General features: G+C 40.4%; 1 protein-coding gene across 1 annotated transcript in view; it reads right to left on the bottom strand.

The window, feature by feature from the left end:
• The window catches only part of IL20RB (interleukin 20 receptor subunit beta), a 40,197-nt gene extending 26,121 nt beyond the window's left edge, over positions 1–14,076 (bottom strand). Inside the window, exon 1 of the mRNA XM_027584045.2 lies at positions 13,898–14,076. Coding sequence (XP_027439846.1) covers positions 13,898–14,012 — 115 coding nt within the window. The 5' untranslated portion in view covers positions 14,013–14,076. The remainder of the gene's footprint in view (positions 1–13,897) is intronic.
• Between the last annotated feature and the right edge of the window lie 5,249 nt (positions 14,077–19,325).

Below are 19,325 nucleotides of genomic sequence, written 5' to 3'. Positions count from 1 at the left end.
AATTAGAGCATGTACATCTTTGGAGAACCACTTTTCTGCCTACAACATGGGGCTTGCACTATAGAGGATATTGGCACTATAAACTGACACTATGCGCTCAAATTTCTTCCTCAAACATAGTCAATTATTGCAAGAGAATTACTTTGTATGTGACCAGAAGAAGAAAAGACCAATGCTGAACTAGGACATGGCTGCTAAGCAGGCTGCTGGCATCACTTGCTGCTTGAGTAACTAGTGCCTACATCCCAGCTTCAAAAGGTATGTAAATTCATGCCTCAGGAAAGTGATAGAATACTTCATGGTCTTAAAGTACAGTGTTTGGATCAGCAGCATCACATTACCCAGAAGTTTATTAGAAATACAGACTCTCAGGGTGCTTGGGTGTCTCAGTCAGTTAATCATCGGACTCTTAATTTCAGCTAAGGTCATGATCTCAGGGTTGGGAGGTCAAGCCCTGCGTCCAGTCCCCCGAGTCGGGCTCCATGCTCAACGGGAGTCTTCTTCTCTCCCTTTCCCTCTGCCCCTCCCACCATCCTCAAATAAATAAATAAATCTTAAAAAAAAGGAAGAAATATAGACTCTGAGGCACAACCTATGCCTTACAGAACCAGAATCTGCATTTTAACAAGATCCCCAGGTAATTCATATGCACATTAAAGTTTGAGAAACATGGGTCCAGAAGCCATTCTCAAACTTGGCTGCCCATTAGAATCACTAGGGAAATGGTTTTGTTTTGTTCATTAAGTCTTATTTTATTTTTTTAAAGATTTTATGTATTTATTTAGAGAGAGAGAGAGCACGGGGGGAGTGGCAGAGGCAGAGGGAGAGGGAGAATCTCAAGCTGACTCCACACTGAGCGCAGAGCTTGATGCAGGGCTCAATCCCAGGACCCCAAGATAATGACCTGAGCCAAAATCAAGAGTCCAATGCTAACTGACTGAGCCACGCAGTCACCCCTGTTAAGTTTTATTTTAAAATAATTTCAGACTTAGGGGCACCTGGGTGGCTCAGTCGGTTGGGCATCTGGCTCTTGGTTTCAGCTAGGATCATGATCTCAGGGTCATGGCATTGAGCCTCCCAATGGGCTCCCTGTTCAGTGGGTAGTTGGCTTGAAAGATTCTCTTCCTCTGCCCCTCCCCCCACTCGTTCATGTGCTCTCACTCTCTCTCAAATAAGTAAATCTTAAAAAAATAATTTTAGACTTAGAGTTGCAAAAATAGTACAGAGAGCTCCCATATACCCTCTACTTCAGCACTCCATGTGTACATAACCATAATATAATATGAAAATTAAGATATTAACATTGGTACACTATCATTAATGAAGCTTCAGTCTTTATTTAAATGTGACCAGTTTTCCCCCTAATGTCCTTTCTTTTGTCCCAGGAACCAATCCAGGATCCCACATTTGGTTATCCTATCTCGTTAGTCTCCTCCAATCTGTTCTCAGTCTTTGTCTGTGTGACCTTACCTTTAAGAGTACTAGTCAGGGAGAAGAGTCCAAAATCTTGGAGGAGGAGGAGACCTTAATTTCGTCTGGTCCCAGGGAATTCAGCTAGATAGCTATCACATCATTCTGAACACCTGCTAACTCAATCGGAGATCAAAGAAAAGAATAGTAGAAATTCTATGAACAGAAAAGTGACCACTTTCTGGAAGGTAAGACATTCAGAGAAGTGAATCTGAGGTGATATTTGGGAAGATAGACCGCGGGGGGAGGGAGCCGGGTACCGGCAAGTGACAGAGCAGCAGAGCACAAAATCGGAACTTTTAGAAGTCCGCTCCAGTTTGGGATATCACTTAGGCAGCTAAGTGGGGGGCGGGGGGGGGGCCTCGCTGGGACAGTGTGGTCTCAGGATCCCAGGGTCACAGAAAGATCAGGGGTGCCTGAGTGCGGCAGAGCTCCCAGGTATCGGAGCAGGGAAGCTGGCTGCAAAGAGTGAGCCCAGGAGTGGGCTCTCAGTTCACCGTTGCCATAAACCGAGATCCACAGCAGAACTGAGGAGACCCTACTTCCTCCCCAGGGAGGAGCAGCCTGAGAGTGCACTGCAGGAATCTGCTGGGTTTGGAAACTCCAAGGGGTCACGTGCCTGAGATTGAAACCCTTGGTCACAGGCCAGAGGAGCACAGAGTACGGCGGGAGACCAGGGAGAGAGAGAAACTGAGGGCTCACTGAGGAGTGGAGCCTCAGGCTCTTGGCTCCTCCAGGGCCAGAGACTGGAAAGCTGCCATTTTCATTCTTGTCCTCTAAAGCTGCACAGAGAAAGCCTTCAGGGAACAAAAGCCACATAGAGCAAACCAGAGCAGCTTATTTAGCCTGGCCCCTGGCAAGGGTGGTTCAATTCCACCCAGGGCAAAGACATTTAAGAATCACTGCAACAGGCCCCTCCCCCAGAAGATCAGCAAGAACATCCATCTAAGACCAACTTTACCAAACAATGAGAACTGTAAAACTCCAGAGCTGGGGAATACAGCACCTAGAACCCATAGCTTTTTTCCCATGATTCTTTAGTCTTTCAACTTTAATTTTAATTTTCTTTATTTTTTTAATTTTTCTTCTTCCCTTTTCAACCAACTTATTTTATCAACTCCTTTTTAAAATCTCTTTTAATTTTCATTTTTGTATTTACATTCTATCCCTTCATTGTATTTAATCTTATTTTTCTTTCTTTAAAATTTTGGGATGCAGTTTCTTCTAACAGACCAAAATACAACCATAATCTAGTGTATGGCTCTGTTCTGTTCACCTGCCTGATCATATTCTTGTTTTTTTCTTCTTCCTTTTTTTTTTGTTTTTTTGTTCAATTATTTTTAATTTTCATCTTTACAGTTACATTCTATCCTTTCAATGTATTTAATTTTATTTTTGTATATAGAAATGTTTCTTTCTTTACAATTTTGAGATGTAGTTTCCTCTAACAAACTGACTGAAATACACTCAGGAGATAGTGTATTGCTCTGTTCTGTTCACCTGTTTATATCCTTTCTTTTTTTATTATTGTTGTTGTTTTTCTCTTTTGATTTTCTTGTCTTTTAATTTCCATTTTTACAGTTACATTCTATCCTTTCAATGTATTTAATTTTATTTTTGTACATATATAAGTTTTTCTTTCTTTATAACTTTGGGATCTAGTTTTCTAAAAAACAGACCAAAATATACAGAATCCAGTGTATTGCTCTATTCTGCTCACCTGTCTGATTATATTCTTTTTTTCCCTCCCAGTTTTGGGTCTCTTCTGATTTGTTTAGTGTATATTTCTCTGGGGTCGCTGTTGCCATTTTACTATTTTGTTCTCTTGTTCATCTATTCTTCTCTGGACAGAATGACAAGATGGACAAACTCAACTCAAAAAAGAGAACAAGAGGCAGTACTGACTGCCAGGGACTTAATCAATATGGACATTAGTAAGATGTCAGAACCAGAGTTCAGAATTAATGATTATAAAGATACTAGGTGGGCTTGAAAAAAAGCATAGAAGACACTAGAGAATCCCTTTCTGGAGAAATAAAAGAACTAAAATCTAACCAAGTCAAAATCAAAAAGACTATTAATGAGGTGCAATAAAAAATGGAGGCTCTAACTGCTAGGATAAATGAGACAGAAGAGAGAATCAGTGATATAGAAGACCAAATGATGGAAAATAAAGAAGCTGAGAAAAAGAGAGATAAACAACTACTGGATCATGAGGGCAGAATTCGAGAGATAAGTGATACCATAAGATGAAACAATATCAGAATAATTGGGATCCCAGAAGAAGAAAGAGAGAGAAGGGCAGAAGGTATATTGGAGCAAATTATAGCAGAGAACTTCCCTAATTTGGGGAAGGAAACAGGTATCAAAATCCAGGAGGCACAGAGAACCCCCCTCAAAATCAATAAAAATAGGTCAACACCCCGACATCTAATAGTAAAACTTACGAGTCTCACAGACAAAGAGAAAATCCTGAAAGCAGCTTGGGAGAAGAGATCTGTAACCTCCAATGGTAGGTTCATTAGACCGGCAACAGACCTATCCTCGGAGACCTGGCAGGCCAAAAGGACTGGCATGATATATTCAGGGTGCTAAATGAGAAAAATATGCAGCCAAGAATACTTTATCCAGCTAGGATGCCATTCAAAATAGGAGTGATAAAAAGCTTTCAGGACAAACAGAAACTAAAAGTATTTGTGGTCTGATCATCAGACCACAAATACAATAAATATTGAAAAGGGTCCTCTAAGCAAAGACAGTGACCAAAACTAACATAGACCAGAAAGGAACAGAGACAATATACAGTAACAGTCACCTTACAGGCAATACAATGGCACTAAATTCATATCTCTTAATAGTTACTCTGAATGTAAATGGCCTAAATGTCCCAATCAAAAGACGAAGGGTATCAGACTGGATTAAAAAACAAGACCCATCGATATGCTGTCTGCAAGAGACTCGTTTTAGACCCAAAGACACCCCCACATTGAAAGTGAGGGGGTGGAAAATCATTTACCATGCTAACAGACTTTATCAAAAGAAAGCTGGGGTTGGCAATCCTTATATTAGACAAATTAGATTTTAAGCCAAAGACTGTAATAAGAGATGAGGAAGGACAGTATATCATAATTAAAGTTTCTATCCAATAAGATCTAACAATTGTAAATATTTATGCCCCTAACATGAGTGCAGCCAACTACTTAAGCCAATTAATAACAAAATCAAAGAAACATTGATAATAATACAATAATAGTAGGGGACTTTAACACCCCACTCCCTGCAATGGACAGATCATTTAAGCAGAAGATCAAGGAAATAAGGGCTTTGAATGACACACTGGACCAGATGGACTTCAAAGATATATACAGAGCATTCCATCCTAAAGCAACAGAATACACATTCTTCTCAAGGGTAAATAGAACATTCTCCAGAATAGATCACATCCTGGGTCATAAATCAAGTCCCAACCAGTATCAAAAGATTGGGATCATTCCCTGCATATTTTTGAATCACAATGCTTTGAAACTGGAACTCAATCACAAGAGGAAAGTCGGAAAGAACTCAGATACATGGAGACTAAAGAGCATCTTACTAAAGAATGAATGGGCCAACCAGGAAATTAAAGAAGAGTTAAAAAAAATTCATGGAAACCAATGAAAATGAAAACACAACTGTTCAAAATCTTTGGGATGCAGCAAAGGCAGTCCTAAGAGGAAAGTATATAGCACTACAGGGTTTTCTCAAGAAACAACCTAACCCTACACCTAAAGGAGCTGGAGAAAGAACAGCAAATAAAGCCTAAACCCAGCAGAAGAGAAATAATAAAGATTAGAGCAGAAATCAATGGAATAGAAACCAAAAGAACAGTAGAACAGATCAACAAAACTAGGAACTGGTTCTTTGAAGGAATTAATAAGATTGATAAACCCCTGGCCAAACTCATCAAAAAGAAGAGAAAGGACCCAAATAAATAAAACCACGAATGAAAGAGGAGTGATCACAACAAACACTAAAGAAATACAAACAATTATAAGAACATATTATGAGCAACTATATGCCGACAAATTAGGCAATCTGGAAGAAATGGATGCATTCCTAGAGATGTATCAACTACCAAAACTGAACCAGGAAGAAATAGAAAACCTGAACAGAACCATAACCATCAAGGAAATCGGAGCAATCATCAAACATCTCCCAACAAACAAGAGTCCAAGGCCAGATGGCATCCCAGGGGAATCTACCAAACATTTAAAGAAGAATTAATACCTATTCTTCTAAAGCTGTTTCCAAAAATAGAAATGGAAGGAAAACTTCCAAACTCTTTTTATGAGGCCAGCATTACCTTGATCCCCAAACCAGCTAAAGACCCCATCAAAAAAGAGAATTACAGACCAATATCCCTGATGAGCATGGATGCAAAAATTCTCACCAAGATACTAGCCGATAGGATCCAACAGTACATTACAAGGATTATTCACCCTACCAAGTGGGATTTATTCCTGGGCTGCAAGGTTGGTTCAACATCCGCAAATCAATCAATGTGATACACTACATAAATAAAACGACAAGAATCGTATGATCTTCTCAATAGATGCAGTAAAAGCATTTGACAAAGTACAGCATCCTTTCTTGACTAAAACTCTTCACAGTGTACATACCTCAATATCATAAAAGCCATCTATGAAAATCATTCACAATGGGGAAAAGCTGAGAGATTTTCCCCTAAGGTCAGGAACATGGCAGGGATGTCCAGTATCACCACTGCTGTTCAACATAGTACGAGAAGTCCTAACTTCAGCAATCAGACAACAAAAAGAAATAAAAGGCATCCGAATTGGCAAAGAAGAAGTCAAACTCTTACTCTTTGCAGATGACATGATACTCTAAGTGGAAACTCAAAAGACTCCACCCCAAAATTGCTAAAACGCATACAGGAATTCAGTAAAGTGGCAGGTTATAAAAATCAATGCACAGAAATCAGCTGCATTTCTATATACCAACAATGAGACAGAAGAAAGAGAAACTAAAGAGTCAATCCCATTTACAATTGCAACCAAAACCATAAGATACCTAGGAATAAACCTAACCAAAGAGGGAAAGGATCTGTACTCAGAAAACTACAGAACACGCATGAAAGAAATTGAGGAAGACACAAAGAAATGGAAAAACGTTCAATGCTCATGGATCAGAAGACAAATATTGTTAAATGTCTAATGCTACCTAGAGCAATCTACACATTCAAAATACCATCAACTTTTTTCAAAGAAATGGAACAAATAATCCTAAAATTTGTATGGAACCAGAAAGGACCCCAAATAACCAGAGGAATGTTGAAAAAGATGGTGGCATCACAATTCCGGACTTCAAGCTATATTACAAAGCTGTAATCATCAAAACAGTATGGTACTGGCACAAAAGCAGACACATAGATCAATGGAACAAAATAGAGAACCCAGAAATGGACCCTCAAACTCTAGGGTCAACTAATCTTTGACAAAGCAAGAAAGAATATCCAATGGAAAAAAGACAGTCTCTTCAATAAATGATGTTGGGAAAACTGGACAGCCACATGCAGAAGAATGAAACTGGACCATTTTCCTACACCATACACAAAAATAGACTCAAAATGATGAAAGACCAAATTTTGGGACAGGAATCCATCAAAATCCTTGAGGAGAACACAGGCAGCAACCTCTGTGAACTTGGCGGCAGCAACTTCTTGCTAGACACGTCTCCAAAAGCAAGGGAAACAAAAGCAAAAATGAACTATTGGGACTTCATCAAGATAAAAGCTTTTGCACAGCAAAGGAAACAGTCAACAAAACCAAAAGACAACTGACAGAATGGGAAAAGATATTTGCAAATGACATATCAGATAAAGGGCTAGTATCCAAAATCTATAAAGAACTTATCAAACTCAACACCCAAAGAACAAATAATCCAATCAAGATGACATGAAAAGACATTTCTGCAAAGAAGACTTCCAAATAGCCAACAGACACATGAAAAAGTGCTCAACATTGCTCGGCATCAGGGAAATCCAAATCAAAACCACAATGAGATACCACCTCACACCAGTCAGAATGGGTAAAATTAGCAAGTCAGGAACTGACAGATGTTCGTGAGGAGGCAGAGAAAGGGGAACCCTCCTACACTGTTGGTGGGAATGCAAGCTGGTGCAGCCACTCTGGAAAACAGTATGGAGGTTCCTCAAAAAGTTGAAAGTAGAGTTACCCTACAACCCAGCAATTGCACTACTGGGTATTTACTCCAAAGATACAAATGTTGTGATCCAAAGGGGCATGTGTACCCCAATGTTTATAGCAGCAATGTCCACAATAGCCAAACTGTGGAAAGAGCCCAGATGTCCATTAACAGATGAGTGGATAAAGAAGATACACACACACAGACACACACACAGACACACACACACACACACACACACACACACACACACACAAAATGGAATATTATGCTGCCATCAAAAATGAAATCTCACCATTTGCAACAACATGGATGGAACTAGAGGGTATTATGCTAAGTGAAATAAATCAGTCAGAGAAAGACAATTATCATATGATCTCACTCATGGGAGGATCATAGGGGAAGAGAGGAAAAAATAAAACAAGACAAAATCAGAGAGGGAGACAAACCATAAGAGACTCTTAATCTCAGGAAACAAACTGAAGGTTGCTGGAGTGGAGGAGGGTAGGGGGATGGGGTAACTGGGTGATGGACATTGGGGAAGGCACATGATATAATGAGCACTGGGTATTATATAAGACTGATGAATCACAGGCCTGAACCCCTGAAACAAATAATACATTATATGTTAATTTTAAAAAGAGTAGTAGTCAGTTGTTTTGTAGAATATTCCTCAGTTTGAGTTTGTCTGATATTTTCCCATAATTTGACTGAGGTAATACATTTTTGGCATGTATTCACAGGGAGTACAAGATGTTAGTGTCTTATTGCAGGTGATGTTAACCTTGGTCACTTGGTTAAGGTGGTGTCTCTACTATAAAAGGTACCATTTCCCCCCTTTATAATTAATAAATAACTTAGGGGACATACTTTGACACTGTGTGAATATTCTGCTTCTCAAACTTTTATCCATTAATTTTAGCACTTACTAGTGGCTATTATTTGCAACAATTATTGCTGTGATGTTCTAATTAACCATGATTTATTATTTATTAATTGGAGTTCTGTAAGGAAGAGCTGTTCCTTCTCCACTATTTATTCACTCATTCATTGATTCATTCATTCATTCAACTACTTATATTAGTATGGGGTCATGAATATTTATTTTATTCTATTGTTACTTTGTTACTCAAATTATTCCATCTTTGGCCATTGGGAGCTCTTTCAGATTGTTGTTTTGTTTGTTTTGTTTTGTTTTAAGGTTTTATTTATTTATTGGACAGAGAGAGAGCACAAGCAGGGGGAGTGGCAGAGGGAGAGGGAGAGGCAGGCTACCGGCTGAGCAGGAAACCTGATATGGAACTCTATCCCAGGACCCTGGGATCATGACCTGAGCCGAAGGCAGATGCCTAATGAACTGAGCCACCCAGGTGCCCCTTCAGATTGGTTCTTGTGTCCTTTTTATTTACTCCCACTTCTCAATCTCTTTTTTCATGTTATTTTTATTAATATAATTTTTATTTTTGGAATAATTTTAGATTTACAGAAAAAACTTCAATAGTACACACAGAGTTTCTACATATCCTTCACCCAGCTTCCCCTAATACTAACATCTTACATAACCATGATGTATTTGTCAAAACTAAGAAACCAACATTGGTACATTACCATTAACCAAACTCTACGCTTATTTGAATTTTGTCTGTTTTTCCACTAATGTTCTTTTTTCCAATCCAGGATCCAATCCAGGATACTCATTTCATTTAGGAGTCCATCCTTTTTTGAGTACTTTCTTACTTACCACAAATGCCCAGACTTGTCCTGTATTTTCTCTGCCCAGTCCTGGAATAAACCACTTCTCTAGGAGCCCCAGCCAGGAGTTTTGAAAAATTCCAATGCCCAGGAAGCACCCCAGATTCATTAAGTCAGAATCTCTGGTTGTGAAATCCAGGCATTCATAGTTTTTAAAAGCTCCCCAGGTTATTACAATGTGCATTTGAGACTGAGTACCACTAATGCACACCTTCCCTCTCATTGTCAAAGAATAGCTGAAACTATAATGTTAAGTTCCCAAATGTCAAAGACTTAAATGTATTTCCCAGCAGGCTCTATGTTCCCTGAAGACAAGGGACTCCAATTTGTTCTTCTATAATCAGTCCCTAGCCCAGAACCCAGCACATAGAAGGTACCAGAAATGCCGAATGAATGAAAAACTAAGTGAATCAGGTCTTGACCCCCTTAGTGAATTTAGCCTCAGCCTGACTTCCTTTTTCCTAATCCCCTACCTTACATTAGACAGTTTTGCTGCTAAGTAAAGGCTACCCACCTCAAAGCCCTTGGGCAAATTTTCCAGACAGAAATCCTTGTATCTCCTCCCTAGAATGATGCCAATGCTGGCTTCCTCCCACTGGGTCTACTATCAACTCCTTCATTTGGGTCCCCTTCTGCCACTTCTACTTCCAATAGCCCTTATAGCAAATGCTCAAAAAAGGTAGCAGCATCTTTATTCCCTGTACTTCACCTGTCCTCCCCTTTCCTAGCCTGCTTCAGTGTCTCAGCTTCTTCTGCAGAGAGATACAGAGGGCACAGGCTCTGGAACCAGCCAAACCAGAGTCAAATCTCAATTCTCCCACTTACTAGATGTATATATTTGGGCAAATTACTGAACCTCTCTGAATCTCTGTTTCATAGTACGTAAAATGGGGATAATACCACGTACTTTGCAGGATTGTGAGAAGTCAAGAGAACATTTTTGCTAAACTAGAGCACAGTGTGAGCTCAGAAATGGCCACTGTGATTGTTGTTGCTGCTATTGTTACTGATGTTGTCTGTAGTAGCAGTAGTAGAAATAGTCGTAGTGGGAGTGGTGGTGGTGGTAGCAGGGATCAGTTCCCTGAATCACACACTATCATTTGGAAGGGACAGGGCAAGGCAAATTCTATAAAGGTGAGCAAGAACTTCTACCCATCTGTCCAGGGATCTAGAGTAACTAACAGAAGTTCATTTAGAATTTGCAGAATTCATTGCAATCACCTACACCATCCAGAGGAAATGGTCAAAATTGCACAAAGGCAACCTCAGCCAAAGCAATTATTTGCTGAGAACACCATCTGTTTACGTAACCCACAGATAATAATAATTAACATGGGGGGCGTGGCACACAATGACATCTTCGGAGTGTTTTTGTTTGCATCATCTCATTTAATTAAAACACCTCCCAATTTCAAGGTGGCTTTTTTTTTTAACCATTTCACTGATGAGGAAAATGAAGTTGTATGATACAGTCACTGACTTAGCAAGCGATGGAGTCAAAACTCACACAGGTCTCTCTGGCTCTGACATCCTTGTGGTTTCCACTCCTGGTTTTGTTTTTGGTTTTTTTGGATAGGTTTATAGGTGGCAGAAGAGCACACTCATTTCCAGGTCTGTTTGAAACAGGAGTTTCAGGAAAGGCTTAAAAGACTGGACTGCCTCACTGAAGAAAATGTCAAATCTAAAATTGGGTGAAGGGAGTCAAAATGTAAAAATTTCCAGTTTTAAGTGAAATCGGTTAAGTCCTGGGGATGTAATGTACAGCATGGTGACTAAATAATACTGTATTGCATATTTTGAAGTATTTAAATAGTACTGTATTGCATCACAAGAAAAAAAATGTGTAACTGTCACCAGCTAGACTCCAAGACCTGCCATTTACTACCCACCTGCTTATACCCACTAACCTTCGTCTTATATTTTTCCTTAAGCTCTCTTTCTGGCTTACCTCTTAACTCAGGCAGATGAAACCCAAAACCACACCCGGGGGATGGCGACTGCCCTGGCAACACCTTCCACTGCCCCACACCACCCAGACTGTTTGAGCTAAACCCCAGGCTAGTGCCTACGCAGATGGACCATGGAGTGACCTCTGGAATGACCGGCAATTACCTTTACTTCATTGTAATACTAAATCTCTGCCCAAGAAGGAGCATTTGCCTCATTTATATAACATACAGTGTGTGCCTAGGCATTTTTCCTTAAGGCGCATGTGCAACCTTATGCCCACCTCTATATACCATGACAGGGCTTTCCTATCTAAAATATCCATTCTAGGGCGCCTGGGTGGCTCAGATGGGTAAGCGTCTACCTTCGGCTCAGGTCATGATCCCCGGGGTCCTGGGATCGAGTCCCACATCAGGCTCCCTGCTCCTTGGGAGCCTGCTTCTCCCTCTGCCTCTCTCTCTCTCTCTCTCTGTCTCTCATGAATAAATAAATAAAAAGTTTTAAAATAAAAAATAAAAATAAAAAAAAATAAAATATCCATTCTAACTCTAAACAAAAAGAACCCATTCACCCTGGGGGAGTTACCACTTTGGAAGCCGTTCTCTATGATCTCCTTATTTGCTGCAAATAAAAGTTTTCTTTGTGCAACAAATTAATTTGGTGCAGTTTCTGACTCATCAAGGAGCCAACTCACACTGGTTCGGTTACATAACTATGTATGGTGATGGATGTTAACTAGATTTATTATGGTCATCATTTTGCAATATATACAAATACCAAATCATTATGGTGTATACCTGAAAGTAATATAATGTTATATGTCAATTACACCTCAATATAAGAAAAAGAATCTGGGAAAAAAATGTTGAGCCTTCCCTTTCTCATTTAGCCTCCCCATATTCTCCCTCTGGCTTAGTGGGGGGTGTGTTTATCCGGCAACTTGTTTCACCAATAGTCAGTCAGCTAACTAACCAAATAACCAACATGATTAGCCTATGCTAGGAACTGTGAGGACACCAGAAAAGATGTCCAGGCCTTCCCTCAGGCCAGTGCAGGAAACAGAAGTAACCCACCTAAGCAGAGTATGTGGGGTCAAGGGTCAAAGGAGAGAGAAGTCTGGGAAGAGTCTAAAGGAAGAGGGAATGATGATGGGAGTATGGGCTTGAGATGGAGAAAGGAACTGGAGATGGTGCTTTGGTAGGAAATAACAATCATAAAAGCTGGGAGGAGGAAATGAGGGTGTTACAGGTCAATTGTGAAGACAGCAGCTACCTGTGGTTCCTATTTGTTGTCAAAGAACAGTGGGGAACAGAGTTGAGGCCTGAATAGGCTGGGTCATGAAACAAACAGCGGACTTGAACGCCATGTGCTGAGCAATTGGGAGCTGCAAAGTTTTTGAGCTAGGAAGGGACACTATAAATTTGATGTTAAAGCCAATTCTAAACATTTGCAAATCGCTTTAGACTAATTGTTGCCTGATTTAAACTAAAACAATTAGTCCTCAGTGTTGAAAGAAAAAGAAAGAAAGAAAGAAAGAAAGAAAGAAAGAAAGAAAGAAAGAAAGAAAGAAAGAAAGAAAGAAAGAAAGAAAAAAAAAAGAGAAGACAGAAAGTACTCAAGGCTCCCACCAACACTGCAAAGTGCCCAGTAACTTGGAACATTAAAATTAGAAATTTCTCTTGCAAGTGTTTTGACATGAAGAAACATCAAAGACTAAGGAGCTTCAATTTTGGAACAACAAAGCATGTAGGTACACGCAGCCAGGAATGGAGCAGAGAAAATTATGTAATCTTACTGGTAGGGAAAATGTCCCAAACCAAATTTTTTAAAATGCTATGGAATACCGGGGCGCCTGGGTGGCTCAGATGGTTGAGCGTCTGCTTTGGGCTTGGGTCATGATCCCGGGATCCTGGGATCGAGTTCCGCAACGGGTTCCCTGCTCAGTGCGGAGCCTGCTTCTCCCTCTGCCTCTGCCTTTCTCTGTCTCTCATGAATAAATAAATAAAATCTTTAAAAAAATGCTATGGAGTACCTAACCGCTACTTTTTCTGCAGTGACCAGGAGAAATCCAATTTTTATAAGTATTATACCCAATATTAAGGTTGCAAATTAAGCCTTTTTATTCATGTATATTTTGTTAGAATCTTTATTTTACTTTAACCTGTCCTTACAGTTAACATCTCCAAGGCACACACAGAAAAACCAAGATAACCATGTTGTATTTTAAAACCAGATGAGATAAATAATAAAATGCGTGGAGCTCTGCTAATCTTTAGACTATCTGTTTTGATACTTTATCTTTCCAAATTGTTCTGTGATCATTAGGAAAGAGATTTCCAAACAGAAGGCAGGCTTTTGCTTTGTGAGTGGGGATGAAGGTTTAAGATGTGAGAAACCTTCTTAAAAACAGACATAAGATGTTCTACACATATATTGAAACTCCAAACTCTGCTAAAAGTATTTTTCACCTTCTTAACCTATATTTGAATCCCAAGCTATTGGCTATATTCTAATTCATACTTACCTATGAGCAAACAAGGTATCAAGGCGTAGAAAAACCACATGATAAGACTTGTCAAGATTTCTTCTAAACCACAGAGAGGGTCTGTGTTTGGCAGATTCAGCTCGACCTGGAACATTGTTTCCTTCCAGAATGAAGCATTCTGTCCATCTCAGCCATCCTTGCTTCAGAATGCAGATGTTGGAGCTGAGGTCTGAGTTGCCCTGAAGACTGAATTGTTCTAGAAAGAGGAGCCAGCCCAGACAGCTCAGAAAAGAGGAACCAGCCCAGACAGCTCCCTCCTTTCTGTCCAAACCCAGATATTGCATCAGAGGGAGTGGCCTAGGAGAGTTCCAGGGAAAGGGTAACTCTGAGGAGCTTGAGAATCTGCCTAGGAGAGATAACTGACCAAGGCTCTGTCCTGGGGGACCCTGGATGTCCCTAGAATCTTCACTGGCGGTGAGCAAGCATTATTTTCCCCTCTCCTCAAATAGCTATCCATCATCTTCCAAGTCTCCATCTTGTCAGTTCATTCAAACTGGGTACTTACTAGCTCCCTTTGCTACATACTCCAGAAAAAGTAAAGAAGTTAAAAAAATTTTTTTGAATATCTTTTGAAAAGTCAGAAGGTGAATATTATAGCTTTATATTTGTTTATATTTGCAAAAAGAAAACCTGGAAGGAGATACAGAAACTAACAAGATTGGTTACCTTGGAGCAGAGAGAGTGGGAATCAGCAAGATGGAGGAGAAAAATGGGACCAAGACTCCTTGCAGTATATCTTTGTTTGGGGGCTTTTTTTGAAATTTGTTTTTTATTTTGGTAAAATACACATAACATAAAATTTACCGTCTTAACTATTTAAAAAAATTTATTTAAATTCAATTTAATTAACATACACTGTATTATTAGTTTCAGAGGTAGAATTTAGTGATTCATCAGTTGCATATAACACCCAGTGCTCATTACTTCAAGTGCCCTCCTTAATATCCATCACCCAGTTACCCCATCCCCCACCCATCCCCCCTCCAGCGACCCTCAGTTTATTTCCTAGAGTTAAGAGTCTCTTATGGTTTGCTTCCCTTTCTGTTTTCAGCTTATTTTATTTTTCCTTCCCTTCCCCTATGTTCAACTGTTTTGTTTCTTAAATTCCACGTATGAGTGAAATCATATGGTATTTGTCTTTCTGACTTCCTTCTTAACCATTTTTAAGTGGTATTAATATATTCAAATTGTTGTGCAACCATCACCACCATCTGTCCTATAAATCTTTTCATCTGGTAAAACTGAAACTCTATACCAATTAAACAGTAACTCCCCGTTCTCCCCTCCCCTTAGCCCCTGGCAACCACCATTATACTCTCTGCCTTTATGATTTTGACTACACTAAGTATCTCATATAAATGGAATCATGCAATTACTTGTCTTTTTCTATGACTGATTTATTTCGTTTAGCATAATGTCCTCAAGATTCAACTACGTTATAGCATATTACAGAATTTCCTTCCTTTCTAAAGCTAAATAATATTCCATTGTATGTACATTTTGCTTATCCATTCATTCATCCATCAATGGACATTTGAGTTGCTTCCACTTTTTAGCTATTGTGAATAATGCTGCTATGAACATGGGTGTACAAACAACTCAAGACCCTACTTTCAATTCTTTTGGGTGCTGCATATCTTTTTGTACTGTTTGATGTAAGCATTAGTGGGGTGCATTAGTGGGAGAACATGGGTTTTAGAGTGCCACAGATTTTGGTTCCAGTTTCAGAATTTATTTGCATTATAACCTTTGGGAAAGTTATTTATTCATTCAACAAATATTCACTAAGGGCCTACTGTGTACTAGAATCTGGGAATTCAATAGACCCTGCCCTAAACCAATAACTTTTCAACTGGTGGTGAATATAGGTATGGGAATAATCATAAATCAATACTGAAGATAAAATGACAGAAATATCCACAAAGAAATATAGGAGCATTAAGGAGAAATACCTAACCTAGCCTGGAGGATTAGAGAAGGCTTCCTGAAAGAGGTGACTTTTAACCTGAGTGTTAAATGCTGAAAAAAATTAGCCAGGCATGGTGTACTTAGGAAACCACAAGAAGTTTCGTTCAACTGAAGAGCAAGATTGGGTGGTAAGAAATGAGGCTCAAAGGCAGACAGATCCAGGATTCCAGACAGCTTTGAATGCTTTGTTGAGGACGTTAGAGTTTATCCTGAGAGCAATGAAGGTCAAAGGAGGGGTTAAAACCTCAAATCTCATCATGTTATTCCCTGCACTGGAGGTTTAAAAAATTTATGACTAGAGTGGAGAAAACAGTGGAAAGGACAAAACTGGAGGGAGGAGGGCAAGGAATAAACTGTTGGTCAGTGAGGTGAGAGATAGTGTTGGCTTCCACTAGGCTTTCCCAGGTCTGTAGAGAGAAGTGACTAAATTCAAAAGATGAAGGATGTAGAATTGATAGTTCTTAGATATAGAGTGGATTAGGAGGGTGGAGGAGGAAAACATGACTTTCAGGTTCTAGGTTTGAGTAACTGGGTGGATGGCAGCACCTCAATCAAAATAATGGAAAGGATGGGCGCCTGGGTGGCTCAGTCGTTAGGCATCTGCCTTCGGCTCAGGTCATGATCCTAGGGTCCTGGGATCGAGCCCCGCATCAGGCTCTCTGCTCTGCGGGAAGCCTGCTTCTCCCTCTCCCACTCCCCTTGCTTGTGTTCCCTCTCTTGCTGTGTGTCTCTGTCAAATAAATAAATAAAATCTTTAAAAAAAATAATGGAAAGGAGGAGGGAAAGGTGAGGTCAGGCTAGGTAGGGTTGGGGTGGTACAGAAGAAGGTTGCATGTGTTCACCTTGATACACTTCAATTTGACATGCTTCTATGGGCAGCAGCAGTCTCTAGTATGTTAATGATCTTTGTCTCAACTCTTATGGGTGTCAAGGGTATGGAACCATTTCCCCTACCTTCAGCATTCCAGTGGTAGCAGAGACCAGGAAGTGGGTGAAAACATGCAAGGAGAGTATGCAGATTAAGGAGACACGTGGACGTGCTCTTGGAGAACACCTACATATAAGGACCAGCACAGGAAAAAAGATATGGAGATATAGGGAGAAAAAAAAGGTCAAAGAGGTAGCCCTGGAGCAAACTGCGGTCCTGGAAATGAGGAAGGATGGGGAAATCATCAAGGAGGAGTGCAGAAGAGTTATTGAGTTGATCACTGAAAAATGTCCCCTGGATTTAGCCCCTGGAAGGCCATTTGTAATCTCAGAAGAGTTCCAGTGGAGAGCTTGGCTCATGGGATAGTTGTAGGTTGAGGAGTGAATAGGAAAAGTAGTACTCCTTTGATGTGAATGGGAAGAAAGCAACTCCATGAGCCTCATTTTTTCATTTACAAAATAGATAATGTCTTACATAATAGTTGTGGGATTAAAGAATACAGGAAACACAATTAGCCCAGTGCCAGGAACACAGTAGTCTTCACAAATGCTGTATTAACCATGTGTTATATTAACAGTGTTAACAATAGGGGCACCTGGGTGGCTCAGTCGTTCATTAAGCGTCTGCCTTCAGATCACGGCTCAGGTCATGATCCCAGGGTTCTGGGATCGAGCCCCACATTGGGCTCCCTGCTCGGGCGGGAAGCCTGCTTCTCCCTCCCCCGCTCTCCCTGCTTGTGTTCCTGCTCTATCTGTCAAATAAATTAATAAAATCTTTTAAAAATATGTTAACAATAAATACACGGGCCCCTGGCTGGCTCAGTCAGTGGAGCATGCAACCCTTCATCTCAGGGTTGTGGGTTCGAGTTCCACACTGGGTGTAGAGATCACTTAAAAATAAAATCTTAAAAAAAACAAACAATATATACATTGGGGATTATTCACTTTGGCTGGTCCTTTGCAGGCTCCCCATCTTATGGTTTGACCCTTGGATCAGCAAAGAAAGTCTTCCAGTTGAAGATACCTATTAGAGGGTAGTTAAAAGAAGGCTCTGGAGACAACTGTCTGGGTTGGCATCTAGACTCTGCCAATTACTAGTTGTATTTTTTAGGAAAGTCATTTAAACACTCTGTTTTAGTGTCTTCATCTGTAAATTGGAGACCATAGTACCTAATTCATAGGGCTGTTGTGAGGAGTAAATAGGATGGTACACTTAGAATGGGATCTAGCAAAGTAAGTGTACAGTAAATATTACCTGTATATTTTTTACTACATCATGGTCAAGAACACTTGGTGCATGTTCTCCTTGATCCCAGCACTGAGTCAGTGGCCACATCTGTGCCCTGACCTCTGGTCACCAGCTGCTTGTACACAGTCTCTCACTGCTCTCCAACTTCCGATCCCGGCCCCCTTTGCCTTTGGGTCTGGACACACCCCAATTTGGGAGTGTTTCATACATACTGGCATTAACACCTGTCCCCACTTTTACTTTTCTTCTCCCACTCCTGGCTTCCTGATTCCTCTATCCTAAGTCCATTTCTGCCCACAATTTCCACATGTTAGAAGCTAACAATAAAAGTCAATGAGTACTGGGTATCTATTGCCTGCCAGGAATTGTCCCTAAAGGTTTTCCATAATTATAATATACAAGATACAATATACAATACAAGAGACTTACAAGGTAAGATTTGATTTCCAACTTTTCAGATGAGGACACAGGGCTCAGAGAAATTTATTGTAGATCACAGAGCTAGTCAGGGATGGAGACAGGAATTCCAACCGAAGTTTGCCTAACTCCAAGTCCTTTACACTCACCTTACTGCCCCACAATGTGTCTGTGGAGCACAGTGGGGTAAGTGATCCCGGAGATTAGCAAAGGTTTTGGGGAATAGACAAATCTCAATATGGAATCCTAAGGATCTACCAATATAGATTTCGGTAGGAGAGATGCATTCAGTTTAGCCACTGTGCCAGTGGCATGAGCCAGGCTCAAGGACCGAAAAGTTAAAGGGAATACAAACTGAGGATGGAAAGGAAAAGGTCCATAAACAGAAAATGACAGACAGAACAATACTCATTTACATATGCTGTGGGGGAAGCAGGAGAGTTGTTCAACAGAACTTAGGTTCTGTTCTTCAGAAACAGGTCTTAGGATAATTAGCTCTATTTGGGCATAGGTTCCTGTCAAGATGCCCATCTGCCATGCTGACAAGGCAGTACTACTGAGTTCACAAGCCACTGCAAAAAGAGCCTCCGTCTTGGGCTCAGCACATCTCAAGGGACACTGAGGGGTAATGCTACCTGCCTGCCACAGCTTTTGAATGACAGTCCCTGTCAGGACTGTTTCATGACTCAAGGAACTCAGATCATCACCTCTGCTTGGGCCTGCCATTGGGTGAGAACTTCTGGAGGGCTGTGCCTCACCTTCCCTTACCTAGACACCCCCACTCTGATCTTGCCTTCCTCTTCTGGCTCTGAGGTACTTCTTTTGACACCTCCTCATCAGCTGGTT

The sequence above is a fragment of the Zalophus californianus genome, chromosome 1 (assembly GCF_009762305.2).
Source record: "Zalophus californianus isolate mZalCal1 chromosome 1, mZalCal1.pri.v2, whole genome shotgun sequence".
NCBI lineage: Eukaryota > Metazoa > Chordata > Mammalia > Carnivora > Otariidae > Zalophus > Zalophus californianus.
Note: the sequence above shows the minus strand (reverse complement) of the source record. Positions and strands in the feature narration are given on the sequence as shown.